This window comes from Dendropsophus ebraccatus, chromosome 3, assembly GCF_027789765.1.
Source record: "Dendropsophus ebraccatus isolate aDenEbr1 chromosome 3, aDenEbr1.pat, whole genome shotgun sequence".
Taxonomy (NCBI): Eukaryota; Metazoa; Chordata; class Amphibia; order Anura; family Hylidae; genus Dendropsophus; species Dendropsophus ebraccatus.
Genome location: NC_091456.1, coordinates 171,772,994 through 171,800,703, shown reverse-complemented (window position 1 = coordinate 171,800,703; position 27,710 = coordinate 171,772,994). Strand labels below are relative to the sequence as shown.

General features: G+C 42.5%; 1 protein-coding gene across 2 annotated transcripts in view; it reads left to right on the top strand.

The window, feature by feature from the left end:
* Nucleotides 1-24,003, top strand: part of MEX3C (mex-3 RNA binding family member C) — a 114,718-nt gene extending 90,715 nt beyond the window's left edge. Inside the window, exons 2-4 of one of the 2 annotated variants that reach the window (XM_069963147.1) lie at nt 1,060-1,225; nt 1,871-2,047; nt 22,042-24,003. In XM_069963147.1, the coding sequence (XP_069819248.1) occupies nt 1,927-2,047; nt 22,042-23,243 (1,323 nt within the window). In that variant the 5' untranslated portion in view covers nt 1,060-1,225; nt 1,871-1,926 and the 3' untranslated portion in view covers nt 23,244-24,003. Of the gene's footprint in view, nt 1-1,059; nt 1,226-1,870; nt 2,048-18,495; nt 18,953-22,041 lie in introns of those variants that run through there. The other variant, XM_069963146.1, reaches the window with a different exon arrangement.
* The last annotated feature ends 3,707 nt before the right edge of the window (nt 24,004-27,710 follow it).

The following is a 27,710-nucleotide window of genomic DNA, read 5'->3' as shown; positions in this document are numbered from 1 at the left end:
CTTGAAGGTGTTTAGGACCTCCTTTAAGGATTACTTGTATAAAACTTCTTAGTGGTTCAAGGATGTCAAGTTGTCAATTTTTCCCATCTAGCTGGTCAACTTTTCTATAATTGCTCATAAAACAAGTGATTTGTGGTGATAATTTGACATTGTAGTTATAGCTATTTTTGAGAGACCAACGTAATCACCTCTCTAAGAGGCTGTCATCCAGCTCTCCCAGTCTCCTGAATCGGGAATCAGGAATGCCACATAAATGCCCCAGAGTGGCTTTTTCCAGTTGCCGACCAGCTGGTAAATAACCACCCTGCCTGGCACATGTTACAGAGACCGCCAGTGATGCTGACAGTAACTTGCTGTCTCCCTCAACACCAACCATGATACTTAAATTAGCCTCCAATATAGGCGAGCATGCTCAAATATGATCAGTCTGCATTTGAATTTGAAGAAGTTGGATTCAGCCTTAGGGAGTCCGGGAAACATGGATACAGCCTATGGCCTATGGCTGTTTTCATGTTTTCCCAAACTCCCCAGGGCTGCATCCAACTTCTTCAGCCACCGGTATTCAACTTCTGAACGATCCCACTGTAGTCACACTCATCTCAAAGTGCTTTACACAACAAGGGAGCCATCCCCAGTGCTCCACCTGGTAGTCCCACCCCCAGGGCACCAAAACACCTGATTAGCATAAAGATGAGACTCCTAATAGTACGGAACCGGGCTTAGGATGAAGATAAGAAACTTACCTGTATCCCCAGCACAATAGGGACCTATCAATGGCTTAGATTCTTCTAACCTGCTGATAGCTTCCCTATTAACTATGCTTGACCACCTAGAGGGATATAAGACAATAAACAGGATGGGTATGAATTCAGCCCTCTAGATTACATCCCCTCTTTATCCACATTGTATTCTTTGTCCAAAACGCTACTCCCTATGGCAGCCATATTGGTTGGCATTGAGCGTCTTCAGAAACAGATGTAGCAAAGAAACCACAAATTAACAGATTGACAGAGAACGACTCGATGGTTTATATTTACTATTTTGTTTTTTTATTTTAAGGGGAAATGCTCTTTATGCTGACAAGTTTCATTACATTCTGCAATCAAAGACTCTTCAGCAACATCTGCCCTCCTGCACGTCTACAACAAGCAATGAATACAAAGAAGGAGACGATAACATTTCCCATGTGTGCGGCATACTCCCTCAAACATTAAGACACCAAATGGTAAGAAACTTCTACTCATTACTGCCTATTAAAAGTTTCAGACTTCGGCATTCGGGGGAATTCGATGGAGCAAAAAAAGTTAATTGTGAAATTCTTTCGAGGAAGAAATGCAGGTGTGTGTGAGTGAGTAGAAAGAAGGAGCGGGCGTGGGGCCTTCAGCAATTACTATGAATATATGCAAATTTTAATAATTACATTCAGTAAAGGTAAATGCTCAACATCGGATCTTAAAGGGGTTCCAACTAGAGATGAGCAAACTTGCCGAAAGTTCACGATCGTCATTTAAATCCTGCTGCCTGGAGAAGGTGGATGCAGCCCAAGGACTGCATAGAAAACATGGATACAGCCATAGTATCCAGTCCTCAGACTGCATCCACATTCTCCCTCCTCCACTATACTGTACAGCTGGCACAATGCAGTCAGGCAGGTAACGTTCTTGGCATTCACCAAACCCAGACTCAGACCCCAGATACAGAAGTCACTAGACAGTAGACGTCTCCTCTGCTCCAGTGGCAGCTTTACGCCCCTCCATCTGACACCTGGCATTGTGCTTGGTGGTATAAGGCTTGCATGCAGCTGCTCAGCCATAAACACCTATGTCACTTTATTTTTTGACTGTCCCATTCATGTGAATTGGACTTGCAGAAATCCAGTAGCTGTGGTGAGGCCTGAGAGTGAATGAGACAAGAGGCCATGGATACATGAATAGCTCTGCATCTGTGCAGTTGCTAGAACCCAGTCTTGTCTGGAGGAATCAATGTCTGGAGTGGAGACCGTGTGAGAGGCAGAATCCTCTTTACCATGCATGTAAACATAGACAAGGTGAGGAATATTGGAATAATATGATGGGCGGACATGCCCTTGAAATTGAATGTTGATTACTAGTGAAGAGTGCGGAGGTTCGCTGCCTCGTAAACAGATCGGTATGAATTATTCATGTCTCTATTAGGCCGGGTCAGTGAGCCGCTGCCTGCAGGTGAGATGATGCTGATCGGCGAATCTGTAAATGTCTGCTTATTTAAGTTACATTTTATCCGATCTCTTTACGCCCTGTGCATAGGAAATACAACGTGAAATTACTAATAAATATTTTATTAAGAGTCTTCAATAATATATGCCGAGCTTTGTAGTCAGTTTTTAAGTATACAGCATTTTCATGTAGATCCTGTGGCCTGTATTGCTTCTATCTATCTATCTATCTATCTATCTCCTATCTATCTCCTATCTATCTATCTATCTATCTATCTATCTATCTATCTATCTATCTATCTATCTATCTATCTATCTATCTCCTATCTATCTCCTATCTATCTATCTATCTATCTATCTATCTCCTATCTATCTCCTATCTATCTATCTATCTATCTATCTCCTATCTATCTCCTATCTATCTATCTATCTATCTATCTATCTATCTATCTATCTATCTATCTATCTCCTATCTATCTATCTGTTATCTATCTATCTCCTATCTATCTATCTCCTATCTATCTACAGTTGCCATCACAATTATTTGACCTCCACTGTTAATTTGTTTTTCTTTGTTTTTTTGCAAAAAAAAATGTAAATTTATAAATATAGATTTATTTGCAAAGAAAAAAATAAACAAAAACAATTTGAATTATACAATACACTGTCGGTAGTGTACTTTCTGAGGAAAACTACATCTATGTGAGAGAAGACCTATTTATTTACTTTCCCTAGTAGGGAAATCTGCCTAATGGGGGGGGCCTACATAGACATATATATATATATATATATATATATATATATATATATATATATATATATATATATATATGAGAGAACCTACAGTCCCTACCTGCCTGGGGACACGTACCTACCAAATGGAAGGCCTATCTGCTACGAAAAGCTAGCTACCTTCCTACTTGGGGGAACCTAACTTCCTACTGTGGGGACCTACCTACAGTGCGGACATGAGAACATAATGGGGAGAAATTACAGTAACTACCTAAATGAGGTGCTGACTACCTACCTACAACTACCTACCTATTAGGTCGACATATATATTTAAGAGAACCTACTTATCTACCCAATGGGAGGCCTATCAGCTAGGAAAAGCTATTTGGAGGAAACTACCTTCTTACTGAGGGGGCTTACCTAGTGCGTGGACATATGAACATACAGGGAGAACCTTCAGTAACTACCTAAAAGAGGTACTGCCTACCTAATTGAGGTACTACTTACTGAGGGAACCTATCTACTTACTAGGTAACTTTTGGCCCAGTAATACAAAGGCCAGAATTACCTGACCCAACTAAGTAGATACTGGGGTGACAACTAAAGCCCATACTATTATTGTCACATTATTGGTTGTGACTCCAGTTTCCCAGAAACAGTGCCCCAATAAAATGTTTCACAAAAGGAATATGAAAAGTGTCTCTATAGTGTCTCCTACAGGTCGCTATGACATAAGTAAATGACCGAAGGGAATCTGTCACTAGGTTTATGCTGCCTTAAATGAGGGCAGCATAAACTAGTGATATAAATGCTGAACAGATCGGTGTATTACATACATTATTCTGTTCAGCCATTCTCCTAATATGCTGAAGAATGGGATTTGTGCCGCACCACTACCCCCGCCCTCCAGCTGTTGATTGACAGTTGACTACCTATATACAGAAAAGGATAGATAACTGCCAATCAGCAGCTCATGGGTGGAGTTTGCTGGTGCTCATAAATATCCAGGATTACTGATGCTCACGTTCAGAATGGAGAGGACTACTTATCGTCCATGTTATTCAGAGGAATGTCTCCGAATCAGCTGCCCAGAACAATGTAAGTGCTGCATCATTCTCTGTCAGTAGTTTATGCTACCCTGAGATGGTACAACATAAACCTACTGACACGGTCTCTTTAAACATGCCAGAGACACTTGTCTATAGACGTGTTGCTGAGTTGTTACTTCTCATCATTTAACCCAATAGAGAAGGATTAGAAGTTGAACTTGAAAGACTGTTGTAGTTTTTTAACCTTTTCAACTATGATACTATGATCACTACAGACTGGGGTTACGTGGGAAGCCTATGTTATCGCTTTAGGAATTTTATTTAAAAAAGAAAAGGTGCTTTATACTGATGTGTACAGTTTGGCTCATAATCCAAGTCATTTTTCAAAGCTCTATGAATGTTGCCATACAGGTAGTCCCCTATAGGTGTCACTAGAGAGACAACTGTCTTTCTTCTAAAGGAGATCTATTTTGCATATATTTTCCCAGGCAGCATTGCTCTGTAGCTGGATCTCCATAAGGAGAATTAGAATAAGAGGTAATTTTTTTTTTTTTTATTCATTACTTAAAAAGGCAAAATATTTCTTAGGAACACTTAATAACCAACCCCCAAGAAAGCTTGTTCAACTATTAAATCCTAAAACTATTAAACCTTTTGGGTCTAGCTTACACAAGTTAATCTCCATGGTAACCAGCATCTTTGTGGCGCTAATTGAGTTTGGCCTTGTTTAGAGATGATTATATCAGGAAGTAATTACAACAGGACTATTAAAAACAGGAAAATAATCCAATACATATGTTAAGCAGGGATCTCCTGTTTGCACTGTAGATAATTGTTCCAATTTATTTTTCCAAAAAATTAGCCACCCGGCAGAGGAGGGTTATACAGGTTATATACTAATGCTGAAGCAAATGGGATTAACCGCAGTATATTTACATGTTGATTAAAAATAACCATGAGACAATAGAGCGAGATTTCATCCAGGGTTCTGTGTTTGCCTTTTTTTGCATAATAATAAATTCAATTTGTACAGATTTGGGCAGCCGAGCAAAGCAATGGCAACAAAGTGCCAATCAAATAACACCTTTTGAAAAAAAAAATTCTGTACCAAATCTTTAACTTTTTAACCCTTAGAAGACAGGGCCAATTAAATTTTTTGTGTTTTTGTTTTTTTCCTCCTTGTGCTTAAAAGGCCAGAGCACTTGTATTTTTTTCACCTAGAAACCCACATGAGCCCTTATTTTTTGCACCAATAATTGTACTTTTCAATGACAGGCTGAATTTTTGCATAAAGTACACTGCAAAACCAGAAAAAAATTCAATGTGTGGTGAAATTGAAAAAAAACCCAACTTTTTTTATTTATTTATTTATTTTTTTTTACGCCTTTTGCCCTGGGGGTAAAACTGTCTTGTTATACATGTTCCTCAAGTCGTTACGATTACAACGATATGTAACATGTATAACTTTTATTTTATTTGATGGCTTTTAAAAAATTCAAACCATTTTTAACAAATATATGTTCCTTAAGGCTATGTTCACACTACGTAAAACTACGGCCGTAGTTCTCACCGCAGAACTACGGCCGTAGTTTTGCGGTGTGTGACATAGCTTTATGTTGAATGGCATCCCATGCGGCGCCGGAAAAAACTGACAGGTCAGTTTTCTGCGGCCGGAATTCAGTGAATTCCGGCCGCAGAAAGACCTGTCAGTTCACACATTGAAGCAAGTACTTTCTATCGGTATCAATTTTTCTGGATTTGATGCGACCAAAAATGTGCAATTTTGCACTTTGGAATTGTTTTGCGCTTACGCCATTTACCGAGATCAGGAATGAAATAAATTAATATTTCGGGCGATTACGCACGGGGCGATACCAAACATGTTCATTTATTTATTTTTATTTATAACATGGGAAAAGGGGGGTGATTCTCACTTTTATTAGGGGAGGGGTTTTTTATTAATAAAAATTTTTTTTTTTACACTTATACTAGAAGCCCCCCTGGGGTTAGGGTTATTTCCCCTGGGGTTACGGTTATTCCCCCCTGGGGTTAGAGTTATTCCCCTGGGAGACTTCTAGTATAAGTACACTGATCTCTCATTGAGATCTATGCAGTATAGTAATACTGAGATAGGCACTCTATTGCTTTCGGCTGCTGCAGCTGAAAGCAATAGAGTGCTGAGCCGGAATCAGCGCCACTATGGCGCAGACCCTGGCCGGTGCCAGATGTAAGGATCGCCCCTTCGCCAACTTTGACAGCTGCATCTGAATACTAAATTAGCGGGCACGGCGATCGGACTGTGCCCCCTAGTAACCGCGGTCCCAAGCTACAAGCGGCACCCGGAAACTAGCGCGCGGCCCCGCTCTGAACTCCCCTAGCGACCGCTGGACGTACGGGTATGCCCAGGGTCGTCTAGGGGTTCATTTTTTTTGCATTTATTTATAATTGTACACTTAGTCATAGTCATTATTCACATAGCTGAACAAGTTGAGGGCCTATAACAAGTATGGTTATTCTCAGGGGCGTAGTTAGGATTCATAGCAAGAAACTATACAGGGCCACATGAATCCTGTACGAGCTCCTACCCTACAAACCCTGCACCCCCGTCAACGCATATATTCACATGACCTGTTGGTGTCCCATTCTCGCCAGGTAGTCCCGTAGTGTTCCGTTCTCCCAGACCCCCGGCGCCGGAATTACGTCGAAGAGCTGGGATAAAGGAACATCGAGGGACTGCGCCGGCTGCCAGGTCATTTGAGTATGTGCATCGCGTGGGGGGGGGGGGGGGGGCTCTTGTGGCTTGAGGTGCAATGCTACCCTCGGCTACAAGAGAAAATGGCAGTTTGCCCCCAGTGGATGCTTTGAGCCGTAGCCACGACGGAGGCAGACCACATGGTAGCAGTCACATGGTCTAGGGTAGCTACGCCACTGGTTATCCTAAGCAGGAAGTAGTGACCAGACCATGGTAAGCATTCTTGTCCTTATGGTTCTCTAAAGATGCTATTACTGGTAGTGGTTGGGTCTCAAATCTGAATAATTGGATTCAGGTGTTTTATTCAGTCCCACAGCCACAATACATAAGATCCAGTCCTAGAATGCGTCATTCTATTCAGTTAACTGATACCAACATGGTGTTGTAGTAATGAGCTACTGGAATATCTTCCCGTCTAGATCTTCCTCCATCAACTGTGAGCGGTATGATTAGAAGTGGAAGTGTTTAGGGACCACCAGGAAGTGGAGAACACAAGAAGTTACAAAGGGAGGGCACCAAGTACTCAGGAGCAAAGTAACCAATGCTGCTGACTGTATAAATGCAGCGACCAAACCTCATCTAGCATAAAAATGGTTGTCTGGGGTCATAACACTTTTTACATTTGGCTGTAAACCGCGTTGAAAATAAGTCATACTCACCTACCCCAATCCACTGAGCTGCTGTTTCAATGCCTCCTTATCTCTGCAAGTGAGTGCCAGTTCCTGTGATGAATCGTCTCGGCAGGGACTGCTAAAAAAAAAAAAGTGATGCTTCCAACATTGTACTTTTTTGTTTCAGCATGACTGTGCCCCACTGCACAAAGCAGAATCCATAAAGGCATGTCTGGTGTGAAAAAACTTCAGTGGCCACACTAACCTCTGACCTCAACCCCATCCAACTCCTTTAGGGTAAACTAGAAAGGAAATTGTGAGCCAGGCCTGCTCCTCAGGGTCTGACTTCACAAATGCTCTTCTCCAGGCCTGGACAATGTTCAGTTCCAGGCAGATTCCTGGTGGGCCGCTCGATATCTTCCCTTAGTGGGCTACTGGAATGCACATTACATTTCAACTATAAGTAGTGGAATGGCAGCACACTTTATTATGTACTTAGAATTGGTTCTTCTGCTACTTCACTCCTTTAGTTCACCTCTTCACCACTTGGTAACCTCACAATAGATGCAGAAAAGAGTCAGCCTGGAGAAGTAAGGCTTCAAAATACTTGCACATTTTAATTTTTTTTAATCCATAACCATTAAAAAGAAATAACTGTATACAGACAATATTAAGTAACCAAATGACATATATGAACATTTGTGATGTCCCACCACTGGTGTTGCTAGTTTAAACACCCCTCGCAAAAGCCTTGTACTGTAAGAAACAATGTGGTAATGAAGGTGTATATTTGAGTTTTACCACAAGAGGTTACTGTCTGTATATTTGTAACTGTTGCACAGCTGTAGTCAAGTTAGGGTTTTTGTTTTGTTTCTGATCTGTACACCAATGAGAGTTATTCTTCTCTTCCACCTATCTCTATCCTCCTTTCTTCTTGTGCTCTCTTCACCACTCACAGGAGCTGTTGCATACACCCTGTAGGAAGTTGTCACATAGGGAGAGGAAGTGTAGACCCACACCTAGTCAGTTCCTTTCTGTTTCTCAGTGGAGCAAGAAACACAGATCAGGCATCCCTGCTGAGCTTAGCCAGGAGCCTGGCTCTGCCAGGTTCCCTGTCCAGGACAGACCAGCTGTAGTGTATCCCTATGGAGAACACAGAGACTTTCTTTAAACCAACATTTATCCTCAAGATGCAGTGCTTAACACCTAAAGAGAGAAAAAGTCAGGGATCACCCCAACCCACGCTGTGACCTTAAACACAGTGCAGGACAGTATCCTAAAAGTAGAGGAACTGATCTGGATAGAGCAAAGCAGCTAAGAGCTGTACTCTATCTTGCAAAGCAGGTGACACCGAGACACGCTCTGGGGTTGGGATTCTCATGACCTACTCCTCTCTACTCCTCTCAGCACGCAACCAAGTCCGCACAGCTACGCTACTCTACTCTCTACCTCAACAGCTCTCAGTACAGATCTAGTGAAGTCAAGTCTGTATCAGTTAATTATTGTTCACCTGTATCATAGAAGATTTATAGGTAAAGAGTTTATTTATTATACTGGGACTCAGTGGTTATTGAACCAACACCTACACTCAAGCTACACCATTCTTGGGTCATTTCCCCTTTCTGTGGGTGGGTCATAACTCCATTCCGGACCACCGTGATAAGCGCCCAAGGGACCCATCACAACACGGCAGGTCACCGACCATTGGGGAAAAGTATAGCCAGCCACAAAAAACTAAAAGCAGGTGTGCCTTCATACCTGTGTGCTGTGTGACAACCTAACACCTGACAGAACTATACTCCACTGACCAACCACCACAGTAGTGGAGTCACAAAGTACTATCTAGTAAGTGACCGGTTGCAGCTGCCACAAACGGCCCACCACACATTCAATGTTTCAGGGCCATATAACCTTCCTTGGGCTCCAACGTAAAACATAAAATAAAATCAGTGTATGTATATGAAATCACAAAGTCATCATCAGGTATGGTCACCTATGACCAAAGTAAGTCCATGTTCACACAGATTTTTGGTATTACCATAAGCCGTGAAAAAATGCTCTTAAATTATGGTAAATCTGCAGACCTAGCCATTCCTACTAAGCTCCACCTTAAGAGCTCCCACCCCGTAATAGGCAGAGGTCCCTTATACTATTATATAACAGGGCTAGTGGCTCTTCTGGCCCCAGTGGATCCTGAACCTGAAGAGTCACTGAAGGAAAAAAAATAATTCCTTCCTGACCCAAGTAGAGATGGGGTATCACCCTGGATCACATCTATTATCTGCCTAATGCTGCTACACACCACCTGCGCTGGGCACTCCGCTGAGAGTAGTGGTAGATGGTAGTACCGAGTAGGATCCCGGATAGCTGCCTGCCAGATGTTAGGTCACAGTTATGGCACGAGGGGATGCAGCTAACCAGCAGGAACCTGACCATGCGGAGCCCGAGCAATTCTTCGTTGTCCTTAGTCAGGGCACAAATAATTACACCAATGCCAAGGTTCAGAAACAACGGTAGTTGTGTATGTATTATAACGGTGGTAACTAGTAGCAACAGTCTCTCCGGATGCAACCGGGTATAAGGCAAACTTGAATAAGGCAGAGTAATGGGTGATGCTGCAATAGGTTGTGATGATAGCGTACTGAATGATGGGAGTAGTAGTGAGACTGAAGTTGAGATGCTGGGCGGAATGAAACTGAGATGAATACTTGCTGTTGATGATTAGAGAAGATGATGAGAGGAATGACTGAAGAACGGCACCCAGAACTTGTGGTTAGGATGAGAATCTTGAGGACTTGAGAATAGAACACAGCCAGGAACACTTCTTGTGGAACTGGAGCAGCAGAGCACACGTATCTCTCTCCTGACAGGGGAGAGAGATCACACACACAACATGTCCCCCTGAAGGTGGAAGACAAGACTGAGGCAGAGAGGAAGTCCTCAGCCAAAGCTCGATGGCCATTGGGGTTACCATGGAAGCAGGGGCAGTCACGTGACATCCATCCATTGCATCATCACACCATTAGGCATATAGGACTAAATATACATGAGAAGTACCATACTTGAACACTGGGGGGTGACATAATACCATTAGGCACTGATAACTGAATATGCATACAAGAAATGAATGGAATAGCAGACCTGATTACTGAGAGAGGTGACACAATACACACAGTTTGCAGTAGACCATAGCTTTCCAGAACAGAACTGGCTACAATAAAGGTGCAGAGATAAAGTGACAAATAAATACTCTGTTCTGGGACACTGCACACCTATTTATAGGGGATTCTAGGGGAAATGCAGGTGGTCTTCCTCATGCTGGTGGTCTTCCTCCCACTGGCAGTCTTTCTCATGCTGTTGGTCTTTCTCCCACAGGCAGTCTTTAGGCCCATTCATACTGAGCAAAAGTGGCGGAATTTCAAGCGGTGTCCGCGACTCATGCTCTGTTTGAGATTCTGCCACTTTTGCTCTGTGTGAACAGGCCCTTACTCAGCTCCTTCCAGTCAACCTCTCATTGAGATCACATGACCACCCACTTGCTTCACCATTGTGGTGTTACTAGGCAATGGGGTGTGCCCCCGGATGATGTTGTAGCGGTGGGACGGCCGGTCACTTGCTAAATGCAAGTGTGACGGCACTACTGTGGTCGATGGCCAAGATACAGCTGGACCTTAGGGTTTTTTCACGTGACGCCTGTGCCAGGTGGGCACACAGGTGTGATGGCACGCCTGCTTTTAAGGTGTAAGGGCCCATTTACACCGAAAGATTATCTGACAGATTATCTGCCAAAGATTTGAAGCCAAAGCCAGGAATGTATTTGAAAAGAGGAGAAACCTCACGCTTTCCATTATGACCCGATCTCAGTTTATAGTCTTCAAATCTTTGGCAGATAATCTGTCAGATAATCTTTCTGTGTAAAAGGACTCTAAGGCCGGCTGTACCCTTTTCCCCTGTGGTCGGTGTCCTGTCGGGTTGCTGCCGGGTGCCTTGGGATAGTGTAGTCACGGATAATGTAGTCACAGGTGGCCAGAGCAGTGTAATGATCCTCCCGAATAATAGTAGGACCCGCCACCCACAGAAAGGAGAGATGTCCCAAGGTTGCGGTGTATATGCTGTGCAGGTGGTAGTGAAGAATCACAGACTCCTTTGATAATGTTGACTTGCTTTAATATTTGCAAATGTGCAACAGGTAATACAGAAGTGCGTAGATATATACACTTGATAAAGTTCCAATAAATACTGAGACGTAAAACCACCAGATCTGCTTCATAAGTGCTAAATAGGATATAGTAGAGTTGATAAAGTTGTACTGAGGTAGCATAGTAGAGAGAAGGGTGCCGTGAGAGTCTCAACCCATGTAGTAATGTGCTCTGCCGGGATGTTGGAGTGTAGAGAAGGATATTTGTAGAAGAAGAAGACAACCTGTGCCTGCGTATTTACTTTCCTATAATCTTCACACCACCTTATGCCCACTAGCATTGGCTGAACTGTACTAATGGGTGACACAGGCCCCAGACCTTGTTACCTGGGATTACCTGGAAGAGTGCTGAGGGCCTCCTGCCAACACCCGCGCCGCGAGAGGGAGCCCACAGACCTACCAGCAACTTTGCTCCACCCGGATCAGTTCCCAGCTCCCTGGCTCTTTAGTGGATACTGTCCTGCACTGTGGTTACTCCTAGTCCTCGGCATGGGTTGAGATGACCTGTAGGCTAGTCCTCTCCTGAGGGGTTTAACACTGCAAGAGTTTATAAGAGGGCACTGTCCTGCGTCCTACCGATGCGGGGTACTGACTAAGACTAACACTTTTCTGTTGAGGGGACCTGGCAGAGGGCCAGGGCCCAGGTAGAACCACTGTGGAGAGCTATGTTAGCTGTGTCCTTTCTCCACTGTAGCTTAACTAAGACTCCTCCTTCACCCAAGGGACTAACTTCCTAACCAGCATGTAAGGTGCGCTGTGGTTGGGTGGAAAGAGTGCAACAGAAGAGTAGAAAGGGAAGGGGTGATAGGACAGAAGAAAATAAAGATCCTACTGGTTCACAGAATCTGGTATACATAAACACAATAACCCGTAGAGACACTTCAGCTGTGCAGCTTCCATACTTCAATATACAATACAGCGACATCTAGTGGTCATCTTTGGCTGCAATAAGACCACAAAAAGTACAGACTTTTGCGAACTGTGTGAACAGCAGTAACACCCCTAGTGGGGCACCACAGTAACAGCCCCACTAGGTAATTTTATGAGGATTGTCCCATGAACCTGACTGTAAAAGGGGTGGAGTATATTTGCACACAGGGGGCGCTCCTGAGATGTGGCCAGTGCCAGGGCATACAATATGATGACTAGGGCAACAATGTTTCCCCCCCTTGTCTTAAGTCCTAAATGTCATACAATACCTGAAAGACAACCACTTCATTGTAGTCTATAATTCAGGAGGATAGGAATGGAAATGTATGGGAGAAGATAGACTGTTACATAGTGGAAGAAGCAGAATCTCCAGCAGCACAGAGTATTTTAGGAGAGCAGTGTACTAATATTGTGGGTAGTCACAGACTGAGAGTCATTAGAAGCAGGGTATTCCAGCAGCACAGAGTATTTCAGAAGATGAGAGCTTGATCTTGTAGATAATAGAACAAACATCAGAGACCTCATTATTATTCCAGAACATGAATCATCATGGATGCTTTCTATGACTCCCATCATTTGTCTTCATACCAGTGGGGGGTCTCTAATTTGTGGGCTTCCTGTGCAGAATTTACATTTACTACAGCTGAGGAGTCAGTTGTTTACTTGTATACTCAGTTACATATGGCCCAATGGTCACCACCCTGCTACTATTGTAAGGGATGAGTACAGGGTAAGGAGCCCCTTTTATTTCAAAAACGTAAGGAAAAATTACATATTTGATTCCCTGGAAAGTAATGGGTGAGGAGGGTCTATCTTTAAGCTATGCCTGGAATATGGCCACCATCTTGAAATCCATCTTATTGGATCAAGTTTTTCCAATGTGAAGGTGGTCATGTTCTGGACTTAGCCCGCTCACCTATTACTTGTTGGGGTATTAGACATGTAATTTTTCCTTTAGTTTCTGAAATAAAAGGATTCCCTGATACGTTTACCCTGTACAATGGTACAAAGAGCTGTGGTAATACTATACAAATGTGGTACTACTGTAATCGTAGTGACCCAGAGAATATATTTATTATGTTATATTTATCACACACTAAATAGTGTATATTTACTATTATTATTATCATTATCATTAATATTAATAAAAAATATATTTATTTTTTTTATTACATTTTTTATTATCCTCCCCCCCCCCAAAAAAAAGGGTTAATAAAGGTTATTCAGTAGGTTACATGAACCCTCAAATGGTCCCAATAAAAAGTTAAATTTGTCCCACAAAAAACAAGCCCTTATATGGCTATGACTCACTAAGTGGTTAAAGGGGTTATCCAACCTTAGAAAAACATGGCAACTTTCTTTCAAAGACAGCACGACTCTTGTCTCCAGCTCAGGTGTGCTTTGCAATTAAGCTCCATTCACTTGAATGGAAATGAGTGGCAAAACCTGCACCCAAACTGGAGCAGTGATTTCCTATAGACATCGGACTTATCTCTCCTAATTTGCACATTGGGCGCGTTGAGGAGCAGCCGGAAATTTTTCTATGGCGGGACCGGCATTGGGAGTGGGACCAGCTTAAGGGGGTAAGTATGGGGGGCTCTATCGGGGGGGGGGGGGTTGTGTTCTGCCCCTTTAAATACTTGAGTCTCCCATTGATTCTGGGGTCTGAGTTATGCTGTTAGTCTGATCCTAGGATCTTTATTATGCTGCGGACCACATACTAGGGTTTATATTATGCTTTTAGTCTAATACTAGGGTCTAGATTATGTTGAGGACCTGATACTAGGGTCTGTATTGTGCTTGGGACCTGATACTAGGGTCTGTATTATGCTGGGGGCCTGATACTAGAGTCTGCATTGTGCTTGGGGCCTGATACTGGGGTCTGTATTATGTTGGGGGCCTGATACTAAGGTCTATATTGTGCTTGGGGCTGATACTGGGGTCTGTAATATAATGGGGATCTGATACTGATTTCTGATTATGGGGTCTGTATTAGAATAGGAGGCTGATACCTGGGTCTTATTCTGGGGTCAGGTCTGGTCTGGATTAATATGGTCATTTGTGCTGTTCAAAAAAGCTCTCTCGGGGGTCGGGTGGGTTCTGCCCTAAGTGCGGGGGTGACAGGTTCCCTTTAAGTTGAGAACTCGAGCATTAAAAAATGCTGCATCAAGTGCTTGCTCAACACTACAGAATCCCCTTTAACAGCCAATAAGAATGTTGTGCTCTATAAATGGCGCCTTAATTCATTAGTGTATAGAAGAAATTAATGATGGACTTGGCGCAATGACCAACAAAAACACTGACGACAATAAAGTGTCAGCAACATCCGAATGTCTGTGGGCAGCACAGGAATGATAGGAAAGATGGCAGAAGATGTGCCAGCTGGGCTGATACCATTAGAATATTTAGCAATGCTATAATACATAGTAAAGAGAATAGATTCTGCTGGTCACAATGGAGGGATTGTACCCAAAGCACATGAACCCTTTCCCCTTTTTTTTGCCCCCTACCAAGAATACAATAATGTTTTTGCGATGCTGTTGTTAGTATTGATGGCAGAATCTAAGAGGTTAAATGGCCAGGATCTGAGTTATCTCCTGCAGTAGCCATTATGGACAGGTGCCACCTGAGTCCTCTTCATCCTCCCTGTCCAGTGTTATGACGTACATGCGTGTCCAATGTGGGGAATAGGTTACATAGTCGGCATGCTGCTTCTACTATATCATATTATGCCATACTGATTTGTGTACAAATGAATGATACAGTTGGCATAATGTCCGGAAAAAAACATTGGCAACAACAAAATGTCAGCCAGATCAACCCATGTGTGGGCAGCACTGGTTCCGCTGCAATGAACAGAACACGAGCCAAGTGAGCGGACATAACCAACAGAAATACAGAGAAACTCTATCATAGGAAATGAACAGTGTATGTTACACTACCTCACTGCACACAATGGGGTGATTGTACCTTTCTCTACATTAAAGGGGTTCTCCAACCCCACAAAATTCTTGTCTATTGTCTCAGACTGCCATATGGGAAAAGTAAGCTGTTCTCAATTATAGCTAGTGATGGGCAGGTGGGGTCCTTCTTGCACATTGTGACACAGCTGGAAGGGGATTGTGGTTTAAATAGTTTAAGGGGATATCCGGGGAGCAGGGACAAATAGCCATTTAGATGCAGCTGTCAGCTATGACAGCTGCATCTAAATGGCTCATTAGTGGGTGCGGCGATCGGACCGAGCCTTTTAATGGCCGCGGTCCCGGGCTATTATTAGCTCCCAGGATTGTGCTGGTTTAGATTGGGGTTGCCGCACGTCCCCGCTCTGAACTCCCCTACCCGACCGAGGACGTACAGTTACATCCTCGGTCGTAAAGGGGTTAAGAATAAGATATGCAACATTTAAAGGGACACTGTTGATTTTTTTTTCTTTCAAATCTTCTTTTTTTCTTTCAAACTGGTTTCAGAAAGCTATATAGATTTTTAATTTATTGTGACATTGTGACAGGTATACTGTACTTTAATAACATGTTTATTTCTTTAAGACAGTAGTATGTCAGTCAGATAAAATAACCTCCCTAAATTCTTTAGGGGCCATTTAGACATCCACAGTATATGGTCGGTGCACAGTATATGGTATATATATACAGTATATGGTCGGTGCACAGTATATATATATATATATATATATATATATATATATATATACACACAGTATATGGTCTGTGCACAGTATATGGTATATATATATATATATATATATATATACAGTATATGGTCGCTGCACAGTATATGGTATATATATATATACAGTATATGGTCGCTGCACAGTATATGGTATATATATATATATATATATATATATATATATATATATATATACAGTATATGGTCGCTGCACAGTATATGGTATATATAGTGTATATACAGTATATGGTCGCTGCACAGTATATGGTATATATATATATACAGTATATGGTCAGTGCACAGTATATGGTATATATATATATATATATACAGTATATGGTATATATATACAGTATATGGTCGGTGCACAGTATATGGTATATATATACAGTATATGGTCGGTACACAGTATATATATATATATATATATATACACACACAGTATATGGTCTGTGCACAGTATATGGTATATATATATACAGTATATGGTCAGTGCACAGTATATGGTATATATATACAGTATATGGTTGGTGCACAGTATATGGTGTATATATATATATATATATATATATATATACAGTATATGGTCAGTGCACAGTATATGGTATATATATATACAGTATATGGTCGGTGCACAGTATATGGTATATATAGTGTATATACAGTATATGGTCGGTGCACAGTATATGGTATATATATATATATATACAGTATATGGTCGTGCACAGTATATGGTATATATATATATATATACAGTATATGGTCGGTGCACAGTATATGGTATATATATATACAGTATATGGTCAGTGCACAGTATATGGTATATATATATATACAGTATATGGTATATATATACAGTATATGGTCGGTGCACAGTATATGATATATAAACAGTATATGGTCGGTACACAGTATATATATATATATATATATATATATATATATATACACACACAGTATATGGTCTGTGCACAGTATATGGTATATATATATACAGTATATGGTCAGTGCACAGTATATGGTATATATATATACAGTATATGGTTGGTGCACAGTATATGGTGTGTATATATATATATACAGTATATGGTCAGTGCACAGTATATGGTATATATATATACAGTATATGGTCGGTGCACAGTATATGGTATATATATATATACAGTATATGGTCGTGCACAGTATATGGTATATATATATATATATATATACAGTATATGGTCGGTGCACAGTATATGGTATATATATATATATATATATACAGTATATGGTCGGTGCACAGTATATGGTATATATATATATATACAGTATATGGTCGTGCACAGTATATGGTATATATATATATATATATATATATATATATATATACAGTATATGGTCGTGCACAGTATATGGTATATATATATATATATACAGTATATGGTCGGTGCACAGTATATGGTATATATATATATATATATATATATATATACAGTATATGGTCGGTGCACAGTATATGGTATATATATATATATATATATATATATATATATATATACAGTATATGGTCGGTGCACAGTATATGGTATATATATATATATATATATACAGTATCTGGTCAGTGCACAGTATATGATATATATATATATATATATACAGTATATGGTCGGTGCACAGTATATGGTATATATATATATATATATATACAGTATATGGTCGGTGCACAGTATATGGTATATATATATACATATATATATATATAGTATATGGTCAGTGCACAGACTGTATACTGTAGACCACCCCTCAGACCGGACCTCCTTTATAAAGCAGGAAGTTCCCAAACTGTATGAATATTCGCAGTACTCTTCTGACACAGCAGCATTATAAGTGTGGTCTAAATAAAGAGCAAACATTCAAGATAAAATTTTGTCACATATTGGCTGAGGGGTAAAAATACACCATGTGAACATAGACTAGCACAAAACTCTAGTTGTCATCCACTGTGGAGTTCATTTAGTGCTCCCCAGCCTGTAGCGTCCCAGCTGTTGCAAAACTACAACTCCCGGCATGCCCTGCGACTGCGTCCATACATGACGGTCTGACCCCGCCCCCGCCTGCAGACCAGGCTGTCTGTGACCTGACCGCACACCGCAGGCTCTTCCCCTGTCCCTGACGTCACCCCCAAACAAGCCCCTCCCACTAAATCACACACTTCCTCTTCCTTCCACGCCCAGCTTCTAGACCCGCCCCTTCTGTGTAATTGTCATCTGGGAACCACCAATCGGAGCACGGAATCTGTTTTTCCTCACTCGCTCGGCAGCCAATGGTTTGCTGGCCTTTTGTGCAGGGGGCGGGGACTAGAGGCGTGTGCAGCCGGGTTCGGGAAACAAAGAGAAAAAAGAGGGAGTGGGAAGAAAGGAGTTGTGGAGCGGCCGGGCGCGCCGTGACTGTGCCGGGGCGGGGAGCGATGCGGGCGGCATCCATGAGCTGATTACCTGCTGTCCCAGTGCGCTGCGATCGCCATGCCGGGCGGTGGTGGTGGAGGAGCGGGCACCGCGGCCTCCTGGACGCCGGAGCTGGAGGAGATCCGGGTGAGGCTGGCTGCACTGGAGGCCCCGGCGGCAGCGGAGGCCGAGGAGGAGGAGAGGCCCGGGGACGAGGAGGCCGCTGTCTATCCCGGAGACATGCTGCTACTCGCGGGCCAGTACCCGGGCGCAGCCGAGCAGGCCGCCATCACCGTGCGCAGGAAGAGCGTCAACACCAACGAGCTAGTGCCCGTGCCCAGCTCCGAGCACGTCGCCGAGATTGTGGGCCGGCAGGGTGAGTGTGCCCGGCTGTCAGGCTGCGTGGGGGGAGGGGGACCAGTGTGTGTGTGGGGGGGTACTGGTGGGGGATCAGTGTGTGTGGGGGGGGTACTGGGGGGGGGGGGGTACTGGGGGGGGGGGGGTACTGGTGGGGGATCAGTGTGTGTGGGGGGGGGGGGGTACTGGTGGGGGATCAGTGTGTGTGGGGGGGGGGGGTACTGGTGGGGGATCAGTGTGTGTGTGGGGGTACTGGTGGGGGATCAGTGTGTGTGTGGGGGGGTACTGGTGGGGGATCAGTGTGTGTGTGGGGGGGTACTGGTGGGGGATCAGTGTGTGTGTGGGGGGGTACTGGTGGGGGATCAGTGTGTGTGTGGGGGGGTACTGGTGGTGGATCAGTGTGTGTGTGGGGGGGTACTGGTGGGGGATCAGTGTGTGTGTGGGGGGGTACTGGTGGGGGATCAGTGTGTGTGTGGGGGGGTACTGGTGGGGGATCAGTGTGTGTGTGGGGGTACTGGTGGGGGATCAGTGTGTGTGTGGGGGTACTGGTGGGGGATCAGTGTGTGTGTGGGGGTACTGGTGGGGGATCAGTGTGTGTGTGGGGGTACTGGTGGGGGATCAGTGTGTGTGTGTGTGGGTACTGGTGGGGGATCAGTGTGTGTGTGTGTGGGTACTGGTGGGGGATCAGTGTGTGTGTGTGTGGGTACTGGTGGGGGATCAGTGTGTGTGTGTGGGGGTACTGGTGGGGGATCAGTGTGTGTGTGTGGGGGTACTGGTGGGGGATCAGTGTGTGTGTGGGGGTACTGGTGGGTGTCACATTGTGTTGGGGGGAACTGGTGGGGGGGGTCAGTGTGAGAGTGGGGGGGCCCTGGCGGGGTCACATTGTCTGTTTGGGAGCACTGGCCGAGTTTAGGATCTGGGCACCATTGGAGGTCAAGGTGTGGGCACTGTCAGAGATTAGTTAGTGGGCACATTAAGTATAGGATGTGGGTACAGGTTGATCAGTGTGTGGGCACCAAATGAGCTCTGGATGGGGGTCTAGGTTAAAGTGACTGTACCACCAGGCCCAGGCTGAAGCACTGCCACAGGGTGTTAGATGGCACTGGTAAATTGGCTAAGTACTAGGTTGTCACTAGGTCAATTGGTGCTTGGATTCTGGGTGTGGTGCCACATATGGTGTGTGTGTAAATATATACGTGCGCGTGTATTTAGGGATGGGGGGGGGATATACCCATGAGAGTAGATGTGGGCACTATTAATGACTAGAGCCCAGTAATGTGGCTGGCATCAATGCCTACATCAATCCCAATGTGCAGATTTTAGGTGAGGTGTTTCTGGGCACGCTGGGGGTTGTAGTGCAGCAGCTGGGGGTTGTAGATGTATAGCTCATTCATAGCTTGTTGCTGTATTTTTCACATTACAATAGCCCCCTCCCCCCTTTAGCTTTGTCCATAATGGGGGAGGGGCGCACTATGGAAGTTCACAGGAGGTTTTCACAGTCTTCCTATAGAAACAGATCTTAGAAAATGTTCCCTATTCCGGCCTCCAAAAAAGGTGGAAGTGACGCAGATATCCGGAGATATACAGGCAGCTCTTTCCCCCTCATGGCTTAGGGGGAAAGTTCTCCAGTTTTTTAGGCACCCAGAGAGGAGCGGCATGGACTTCAAAAGCTGCCGGCTAATAAGCAGATTGCCGAGCTAAGACTGGGTTCACACTACATTTTTGCAATGCGTTTTTTGCAAAAAAAAAAAATGGATGCATGTGTGTGCATCAGTTTTTCTATTGAATTCCATTAAAGGCTCAAACAGATTCGTGTTTTTTTTTTTTTGTAACATACACAAACGTAGCCTACCTCATTTGTGTCCTTTAAAAAAAACGGATTGCAAAAACAGTGTGAACCCAACCTCAGCCATTCGTTTAATTTGTACTGCTAATTCACTCATCTCTACTTATGACAATAAAAAATTGTAGTTTTTTTTTTTTTCTTTTTAAATTTCTAAAATAAAATTTCCATAATTAGGAAAACATAGGTGTAAGGTGTAGAATGTGCCGGTCACTGCCAGTAAGCTGGGTGATGACTCATATAGAAGGTGATTCCAGTGACTTTCCCAGAATCAGATCTAACTAAGGATCATACAGAAATGTTATCAGCTTTACAGAAGTCAACGCCTCAATAAAGATGGTGAGAAGTCATTGGTCAGTCACTTAAGATGGGAACTATTAGTGTTGTGAAGGTGATGATGTCATCTTATTTTTATAGTGTGACCTCATGCTGCTGCCCAGAAGTCACGGGCGAGTATCATTGACTCATCATATCATTGATAGGGATCATGTAACAGAAAATGGAAGATATCCCACCAGTGCCAGATTATTATAAGGGAATCTTTTACACTGCAACTCCCAGCATGAGCTATAGCCATGTGACCTGGCAGCGGCCTTATATGCCATAGATACTTTTAGATGCACTGGCAAAATAATAATTTTCAAATCAACTGGTACCAGGGAGTTATATAGATTTGTAGTTTACCTCAATTTAAAAATGTCAAGTCTTCCAGTACTTATTAGCTGCTGTATGTCCTGCAGGAAGTGGTGTATTCTTTCCAGTCTGACACACTGCTCTCTGTTGCTACCTCTGGCCAAGTCAGAAACCTTTCAGAGTAGTAGAGGTTTTCTATGGGGATTTGCTACTGCTCTGGACGGTTCCTGACTAGAGATGAGCGAACCGGGTTCGAGTCAATCCGAACCCGAACGTTCGGTATTTGATTAGCTGGGGCTGCTGAACTTGGATAAAGCTCTAAGGTTGTCTGGAAAACATGGATACAGCCAATGACTATATCCATGATTTCCACATAGCCTTAGGGCTTTATCCAACTTCAGCAGCCACCGCTAATCAAATGCCGAAAGTTCGGGTTCGGATCGACTCGAGCATGCTCCAGGTTCGCTCATCTCTATTCAGCACCCCTTTAAGAGAAAAAAAAATGTTATGCTTAGATAGGCCTAAAGCCTTAGGCTGCACTACTGAGATTCAGATAGTATTACTGCTTATGATTATAAATGTAATTCACTATCTTCCTCCCCAGTAACTAGTCTGAATGTTTTATCCTGTAGGTTGTAAGATCAAAGCTCTGAGGGCAAAGACGAACACCTACATCAAAACTCCAGTCCGAGGGGAAGAGCCAGTATTTGTCGTCACTGGAAGAAAAGAGGACGTTGCCATGGCCAAAAGAGAGATTCTCTCGGCAGCTGAACACTTTTCTATGATACGAGCATCTCGCAACAAAAACGGCCCCACCGTAGGCAGCACCCAATGTACCCCCAACCTTCCAGGTCAAACTACAGTACAAGTGAGGGTACCTTATCGGGTGGTCGGTCTAGTGGTGGGGCCAAAGGGAGCTACAATAAAACGCATACAACAGCAAACCCACACCTACATTGTCACTCCAAGCCGAGACAAAGAGCCGGTCTTCGAGGTCACTGGGATGCCGGAGAATGTAGACCGGGCCAGGGAAGAGATCGAGATGCACATAGCCATGCGTACCGGCAATTTTATCGAGCTCAACGAAGAAAATGATTTCCACTATAACGGTACAGATGTGAGCTTTGAAGCGAGCGGCCTGGCGTCCAGCTGGTTAAATGCAAATGCCACCGCCACTGCCCCCGGTTGTAACAAGATGGTTTCCAACTACCGTAATGATAGTTCCAGTTCTTTGGGGAGCGGCTCCACAGATTCGTTCTTTGGAAGTAATAGGTTGGCCGACTTTAGTCCAACAAGTCCGTTCAGCGCAAACAACTTCTGGTTTGGAGAAACCATGCCAACTATGGGCTCTGAAGATCTCACCGACACCTCTGCCTTCGATCCAATACCGTCTCCTTCCGAGCCAATCTGGGCTCCTTTTGAAACGGCAAATTCCCTCTCCGGCTTTGGAAATGAGGTCGCGGCTAAATCTCAGCGCCGAGGCAGCATGTCTCCCACCTTTCCGGAAGGCTTGGAGTACCCTCTTACCAGAAGTATTAGAAGTGACCTTTCAAGCACAAGTGAGGGTGGGCTTCCCATCTATATCCCTGCCTTCTCCAATGGTACCAACAGTTACTCTTCTTCCAGCGGCGGCTCCACATCCAGTTCTCCGCCCGAGACGAGACGGAAGCACGACTGCGTCATTTGCTTTGACAACGAGGTCATCGCCGCCCTCGTTCCTTGCGGCCACAATTTCTTCTGCATGGAATGTGCTAATAAGATCTGCCAGAAGGAAATGCCCCTGTGCCCGGTCTGCCAGTCCCCAGTCAACCAAGCAATACAAATCCATTCTTAGATGTATTGCAGGATATTTATATAGAAAACAGACAAAAACACTCTATAGCAATCTTCCTCTAACACCTATATATAAATCTATATAGTCGCATATATGGAAAAGGCAAGAGTCAGGCTGACTAAAGAAAAAGAAACTGCTGCTACCACCTCCTTATGAGTTACTGCATGCCCAGATCGACTGTGGTGGTGTCCAGTTAATTGGCATTAAGGTCTTTGATGTTGGTATAGTATACATGGTAAATTATGATTTCCGGTTAGTTTACATTCACAAATATGTTTACATAGGTGGCAACAAGTGTCTAGATTTTTAATGTTGATTCACTGCCTTTACAGAAGGTCGGCCATGCATGATCAGGTTGAGAATGGAGATGAAGCTGCTCCGCTTTTGAACATCATGTAGATCTAAATATCATCCGCTATCTGGTTACCTAACGACTTCAGCCACCTCCAGAGCTGCATTTGAAATTCTGCGCCCGATCACAAGGTGGAGTGAGATCGGCCAGGTAACAGTACACTGCAGTACTGCCCAAATAACTGGATTAAGGAGTCACCTATACCCCAAAAAATTACATCCATACCTATAGCTCTCCATGCAAAAAAGCCCTCAAATAGCTACATAAATAGGAAAATATTAGAGATCAGAATAGGGGGATGTATAGCAATATTTACATTTATTTTTATTTTTTTATTATAGTTAAACTTGGTTTAGTTGCAATCATAGTGACCAACTAATTTTTACTGCAGCATAAATGCCGTAAAAACAAAGTACAAGAGTAGTGTTTTCCTATTTCACCCCACAAATTTGTCCGACAAAAAACAAACCCTCATATAGATAGCTCTATCCATGAAAAAATAAAAGGCAAGGGGGAGAAAACAAAAATGTAGCCTTCATTAAAAATCCCTTAAAAGTTTAAAGGGGTTGTCTCGTGTAGGAGACCATTGCCTGTGTTGCCCTATCAGTGAGTTGGCCACAGTTGTCTACCTTCTGGACTAAACTTGTTACCGTTGCAGCTGCATTTTTAGGCCATGACCACACAGCCAAAGGGTGACCACTGGTTTTTTGGACAGCCATCATTTGGAGGCCAAATAACAGACATTATTTGAAAACACTGGCCGTTTTTGTGGATTAATGGCCGTTGTTTTGAAGCAATAGCCTTATTCGAGCTCGAAATAATGTCTGTCCAACAGACAAAGACGTGTGATCATCATCTTTGTAGCCGTAGTTTCTCTGATGGGACATCCCCTTTTAGGGTACGTTCACACTTGCCGGATCCTCAGCTGATTTTCTGCTGCATATCCGCAGCAGATTTCATTTAAATAACTGAACACAGCATCAAATCTGCACCATCAGATCTGCTGGCGGATCCTGTAGGTGTGAACGCACCCTTAGTTGGTTTAACTTTAGGGCAAAATTCTGGATGCAGCTCCTGGATGTGATTGTAGAATGAAACGTGATGGAACCGCAAGTATGGTTAAAATAGCCTCACTGCCAGACGTTATTAGCTTCCCGAAGAAGTCCCTAGCATTCATTACTTTACCAAAGTAAAATATTAGGTGCTCGATTGTACTTGTTGTAGAAAACCAGAGCAAATTTAAAGGGATATTCCCATTTTAAGAAGGATAAAGAACAAGTAGTTGATCAAGGGGGTGCACTGGGGCCCTCCTAGATCTCAGGAATCAATAGGGAGCCCAGTCTTCTGTTAATATGGAGTGGATGGTGCCACCATGTTATTCATTGTTTATGAAAACAGTCAAACACTACTTGGTTTCTCTTCACCCTCAGAGAGAGAGAATGGCGCTCCATTCTAACAGGAGACTTGGGGCTCTGTTCTAGAACGCCCAACCTGTGGCATGGGGGGATAACTTCTTAAGATGGGAATATCACCCCCACACACACACACACTTAACCTTCAGTGCAGTTCTACAGTGATGTTCAGAGGCGAAGTTCACTGACAGATGGCGAATAACATGGCAGTATTTGCAATTTTATTATTTTTTTTCTGTCCCACCATGGGGCGCTCTTAGTGGAAGCACTACCACAGAGACTGTAAAGTCGCCAGTTTTATTTTGTTTTTTTTCTTTAAACGTTTCTTGATTTATTTCAAAAGCTTTACAATGCACAAAGCAGCTAATAGAGAATGCTCCATTCCGACTATTAGTCTGATGACGTCATTCAATCTGTTTATTTAGAGAGAAAATTATTATAAATGTGAATACTTTTTTATGAGCCAGCCATGACTTGAATGAATTTTAGCTTTACTAAACCAAGGGAAAGGCTGGGACTTTTTAACTATACTTATTTTATTATTTTTTAATTTTTAGAGGGACTTTGACCATGGCCTACTATCAGGCCAAAGTTACCATCGGCACTATGTGAATTTTAGGAAGTGTACTATTTTTTTTTAAATCTTCTTTTGCATTTCAGCCTGTGGATTTATGTAGTTTAAATCTCAGTCCAATAATATTAATATAAAATACAGATTTACTATTTTTTTTTTTCTTTTTTTTTTGTTCCATTAAAAAAAAATAGAAAAAAGAGCTCCCTAAGGACTTTTTATATTTTTGGAATTTTATTTTTTTCTTCAATTATTTTTCTTTATTCACAACACAATACCGAAGCTGTACTGACTATTAAATAGATAAATCTTTATTTTTTATTTCCACTTGAAGTTACATTTCGTATAAATATATATATTAAAAAAAAAAAAGTTTACAGATTACTGTTCTGGGTTTATTTTTATTTTTAATATATATTTTTTTTTCTTTGGGAGGGCAGGATGGGGGTATAATATTTGCCTTGATGGCATACTATTATTATTATTATAATGTATTGCAAACTTTCGATGCTAATCGCTTGTAGAATAGCTTAAGTCAGTATTGGAACATTTTAGCTGCCGTCTTAGCAAGTTCGCACGAACATTCGCCAAGCATGTGTTTTTTATATATATATATTAATATATATATATATAGAAAAAAAAATTGTACAAAAAAATAAACTATTATTGCATCGTACACGGCAACTAAGAAGCCAAGGAGTTAACCGAAACATTAGATGCGTGTACCATTTATATTAACTACAAAATGTTAGTATGGAAAAAATCTATTAATATAGTTTAGTATTTGCTAATTTTACTACACCTTTTGTTATGTATATGTAGGGACGTATAGGGATTATAAATTCAGTTTGAGTAAAGGTTAAAAACCATATATTTTATGATAAAGGGCCTTTAACTTATTACGGCCAAAGCACTGATATTATATATTTGCTGTAAAGAGAATTATAAGAGTTTTATTTTTTGGATATTAAACGTTAATAAAGACATGTTTCCATTAATTTATTATTGACTTCTTGTTTTTATTGTTTTTGAGAATATTATAAAGACCGATCATTCTAGATCCATATGTGTAGGCCAATTTCACTCCGGCATATTACGGATGCATTTTAGGTCCATATAATGGTTGCAAGAACATAACCCGAACCGGCCAGTTTAGGGATCAGACTGTGATTTGCAGTTGTAATAAATCTGTGTGAAACCAGCTATTAAGCTGTAATACTAGGCACAGCTGTCACAGTACTTATCCCCCCTTCCCCTTTGTGATGTACTGTGTATAGACTATTACATTTAGGGAATGTCCACAAGTATCAGATTTATTTTAAAAAATTCTACAACTGCAAATCGAATCAATTCAAATGAATATGGTTGATGTTTTTGAAGACTAGTGCCATGCAAATGAGTAAATGAAAAAAAATTTAATTTCTGGAACAAATCTGGATGTGACTTTACTGTTAGGCCGGGTTTTCATTCATAAGATAGTCCGGCATCCTCCTTATACCAGATACTGATGCTGCATCAATGCGTTCTGCTTAACAGGCAGCACAATTGAATCACCTGATGCTTTGGACTGTCCTATTTAAGCGAGTGTTTGAGTGTTTGCACCGCTCTAATGGCATAGATGTGCGGCTACTTCATTACAGCACCGCGAATATTCAAAAACTCCCCGCTTTCGACATGATGTTGATACATCTTGCCGCACAGAGAGGGGCTTCCCAGTCTGTGCCGTCCATGTTTCACAGAACATGGGAATAAGCCCTAATCTTAAGGTACCAGAAAATGCCTTAAAGGGTTTTATTATCATTTGGATATATACCTATGTAACCAGTTGAATGTGTATGAATTCTTTCCATTGGCATTGAGTATTAAAACATCTTAATTTCCTATAAATTAGCAATGCTTTAAAAAAAAAAAATATTTGGGAAATTGCTTTTTCCTTTGGCAGAGTGTACAAGTTTATGTAAAAAAAAAAGTCACCACACCCGCGCATGCGCAGTACGTCAGTGTCTTCTCCTGCCGTACTGCGCCGTGCTGAAGACGTTGATGCGTCGCCGACGTAGAATGTAAGCCGGAGGTGAAGTCAGCGAAGCGCAGGTCTTTGAATCATGCCCCTCTGGGCGTGATTACAGCGCTCA